Source organism: Micromys minutus, assembly GCF_963924665.1.
Source record: "Micromys minutus genome assembly, chromosome: 2".
NCBI lineage: Eukaryota > Metazoa > Chordata > Mammalia > Rodentia > Muridae > Micromys > Micromys minutus.
The window spans coordinates 2549858-2553845 of NC_137971.1; the positions used below are offsets into that span (position 1 = coordinate 2549858).

The 3988-nt window shown below is 53.8% G+C and overlaps 1 protein-coding gene across 2 annotated transcripts in view; it reads left to right on the forward strand.

Moving 5' to 3' along the window:
• Positions 1–264: 264 nt before the first annotated feature.
• Positions 265–3988, forward strand: part of GFRA1 (GDNF family receptor alpha 1) — a gene marked incomplete at its 5' end in the record, with an annotated part of 207885 nt that continues 204161 nt past the window's right edge. For both annotated transcript variants that reach the window (XM_080913608.1, XM_080913607.1), the window contains 3 exons: positions 265–304; positions 1165–1458; positions 2556–2639. In XM_080913608.1, the coding sequence (XP_080769734.1) occupies positions 265–304; positions 1165–1458; positions 2556–2639 (418 nt within the window). The remainder of the gene's footprint in view (positions 305–1164; positions 1459–2555; positions 2640–3988) is intronic.

Genomic DNA, 3988 nt, shown 5'->3' on the forward strand with positions numbered 1-3988 from the left:
GCGCGCTCTCCCTTCCAGGTTGGGTCGGAACTGAACCCCTAAAAGCGGGTCCGCCTCCCGCCCTCGCGCCCGCCCGGAGCTGAGTCGCTGGCGGTGGTGGGCGGCAGAGCGACGGGGAGCCTGCTCTCACCCTGGATGGAGCTGAACTTTGAGTGGCCAGAGGAGCGCAGTCGCCCGGGGATCTCTGCTCGCTGAGCTCTCTCCGGGAGACCCGGCGGCGGCTTTGGATTTTGGGGGGGCGGGGACCAGCTGCGCGGCGGCACCATGTTCCTAGCCACTCTGTACTTCGCGTTGCCACTCCTGGGTAAGTCGAGGTCGCAGCTAGCTTTCTCACCCAGTGGTCCCTTGCGGCGGCCACTCCAGAATTGCGGGTGGGTGCTGTGTGTGTGGGTGGAAGAAGTTTCGCTAGGGGGTGAAGAGGTTCAAGAATCCCTGGGATTGGGAAGCGGCGGTGGCGCATCTTTGCGCGGTTGATTTTATGTTGCCGTTTTAAAGGGTGAAAAAACAAAAACCCTAAAACTAATAACCCAGCCTGATGGGGAATTGAGGGGCCATGGACTCCAATCCCGGGGGCGTTGATCCTCTTTGGAAGTCGTAAGGAGCTCGCAGAGACGCTCCTGCAGGTGGAGTGTGGTCGAATATCGCCGGGGTCCAAAGAGCAAAGTTGGAATGGAAAAGTTTTCCGGGAATAACGTCCTGCGCACCCGCGGGGCAGACTGTGGAACTCGTCAGCCTTTCGCCCAGCGCCCTACGGGTGCCAAGCGCCCAGCCGCGCTGTTGAGCTGAGTGCCCTTGTGCCCGCTGCTGGCCGAGAGACACTGCAGCCTCGGGTGCCTGGGGAGGCGGGGCAGCCAGCCGTTCAGGACTGCTTCTGCTTCGGGACGCTGGGGCTGCGCGGGATCCCCAGGAAATCCACAAAGGCAGCCAGTGGGAGCTGTTACCACCTTCCTTGTTGAGCCAGGGAGGGGCATGATGGCAGGATTTCCGGGGGAGAGAAAATGGTCACCCAGAAGAGGGGTGGTGCAGCTTCTTACCTAATCCTCCCCTCAGAATGATGGTGGAGCTCTATCATGCCCTAGGCCCGAGCCCTGCCCTCCCGGGACCTGGAATCGGGGTACCCACACTAGTCCGCTGAACTCAAGCGTTCTTCTGTTCATCCTGTAGATTTGCTGATGTCCGCCGAGGTGAGCGGTGGGGACCGCCTGGACTGTGTGAAAGCCAGTGATCAGTGTCTGAAGGAACAGAGCTGCAGCACCAAGTACCGCACACTGAGGCAGTGCGTGGCGGGAAAGGAAACCAACTTCAGCCTGACATCTGGCCTCGAGGCCAAGGATGAGTGCCGCAGCGCCATGGAGGCCTTGAAGCAGAAGTCTCTCTACAACTGCCGTTGCAAGCGGGGCATGAAGAAAGAGAAGAATTGTCTGCGCATCTACTGGAGCATGTACCAGAGCCTGCAGGGTATGCGCTACTGCCCCCACCAGCGTTCTGGGCTTCCTCTCCGAACGCCAGAGGCAACCTCAGTCCAGTCTGTACTGGGGCTAAGCTGGCTGATCTCATCCTCGGCTCACTTCTCCCAGCTGCGGAATAAGGACCTTTCATTGGCCCCCAGGGACAGCGGCAGCTGGTGTTCCCCGCAGCTGAGCAGTATTGTTGGAGCTGGTTGTTGGAAAACCCACGAGGGGGTGGGGCACCCCCTGGGACCCCATTGACCTTCCTGAAACCGAGTCAGAACATCAGAGTGGGGACCCCTTAGATACTACCTAAGGAGCCCACCTCTCAGCTTCCACTGCCTTGAGAGAGTAGTAGTCCCACAAAGGCGTCTCACCCGGCCTGGCGCTACCTCCTCTCTTTCCTTCTGACGTGAGATAAAGAAGTATTACAGAGCCAGTGAACTCTGCTTTCTCTCACCCCCTCACAGCAGTTCAAAGATACACGGGTGAAGAGCCATTTGTCATTTCAGATTAGTTGGGGTTTGAACCAGCTGCTGAGGTTCAGCCACGATTAGCACATAAGTAGCCATCACAACTGGCCATTCCAGTGGGATTTGGGGGCTCTGCAGGTGGACCTCTGAAGTATCCCACACATCAGTTCCTTCATAGCACAGAAGCCTGGACTGTCAGCCGCCACTTGTCAAATCTTATGAATAGCCAGTCGTCCTGCTTGCAGGCCACATGCCTTGGTTTGGGGGAGCTACCAGAACTAGGGCCTCTCCCGGGTCTCCTTTCTTCCATTGGTTCCTGGAGACCAGCTAATGTGTGACGTCACTGGTCCTTTCCTCTCAGATTTCAGTTCCTTTGCAAAGAGTGGGAGAGTTTTCTGGCAAGCTCAGGCTGGGTTCTTCTCCAAGGTGCTCTGGGAAGAGCGAGGACTACAAAGGTGGAGGAATGGGAAGGAAATAGCCATATCCCTTAAACACGCATGTGAAATCTTTGAGAGTTTCAGCATCTCCTTGGTACACAGTCATAACACGATTAGGGGTTCCGGCTGAGCAGTGAGGCCCTGTTTGAAATATGCCTGTTTTCCAGAGCTGAGCCCAATCTTCCTGTCATTTCTAGGAAATGACCTACTGGAAGATTCCCCGTACGAGCCGGTTAACAGCAGGTTGTCAGATATATTCCGGGCAGTCCCATTCATATCAGGTAAGCTGATTTATCCTTCCACTGTGATTCCTTTGTTGGCCTGGCTCTGCTGGCTTGCCCTTTGGTAAGCTTTCTCATTCTGTGTAGATTGAGGGAGACGTCTGAGAAATGGGCAGTGTGTTGGTAGTGAAGAGGTGGGCCGTGTAGCCATGGATATCTGAGTGGAGAGTAGTTCTCAATGAAGTAATGTGCTGTGGTGGGTTGGAAGAGCCTGAAGGGAGGTGACAGCATTGACTTTAAGAAAAAAAAAATGTGATTGACTGGTGCTAGGCAAAGGGAACACTGCTGTCTGTAGGTGGCAATCGTCTTCCCGTTGCTGTACCATGCACGTGTCTCTGGGATGGGATCTGCTCTCAGGATGCCACTGTCTTCAAGAAGCAGTGGAGATGCACCTTAACCTGCAGAGGATTGTGGGTAACTCCTTGCCTTGGTTTTCACAGCTGACACTGATTTGAAACAAGGCATTGGTTCTCATTTGTTCTCCGTCTGATTTGTCCTGAGCAAGCTTGAGCACCGAGGGGAAATGCTCCCGCCCCAGTGGCCCTTTGACATGCAGTCTCCCTGCCCTGCCCTCCGCTTGTTTGGGCTTTTCTTCCAGTTCTGCAAGAATTAAGTTCTTTTCTCATAGCATTTGCATTCAGACAGCTCACATGTAAGAGGCAAGGCAGTAATTTCTCTTAACGTAAAACAGATTCCAGACTGATGCCGTCTTCACTTACAGTTAAGACGTTTTTCTCAAGTAGGTATCAACCCCACAAATTACACGTGTCTTGATGGCTGAACATGATGCCAGTGTTGGATTTGATTCTGAGAGATGATGGCTTGTGGGGGAGAGGGTTCTGGTATTTTAGATTCCTTGGGCATTTATGCAGAAAAGCACAGGACCAGGGGACAAGTACATAAAGATATGAATGTGTTAGGTGTGCACTCATTGGCCAGATATCCACTGGACCCCTGCTGTGTTCTCACTGGTGGGTTTTGGCTGCGAGCCAGCTATCATTCTGCTCCTCGTGAATCTTAGAGGCAGCTGCTGACATTTGCTGAGCCCTTACTATATGCCAGGCATTGTGTCAGGAGCTCCTAGCCCTGCCTCACAGTGTGGATGGGCAGATTGAGGCCCAGGGACGATGGAGAACTAGTCTGTGATCACAGAGGTCATAAATGCAGAGCTCGAAGCCGGTTTTGTTTGGTTGCAAGGTGTTTATTGTTTTTTCATCTACCTGATGCTGGCACAGACTGGAAGTTAGACTCTCAGGTTGCATCTAAACCTATCAGAATCTACATTTTTAGCAAGATCCACCTGGATGGGTCTTTACAGATAGATGAAGCTTGAAATGCACCTCTATAAA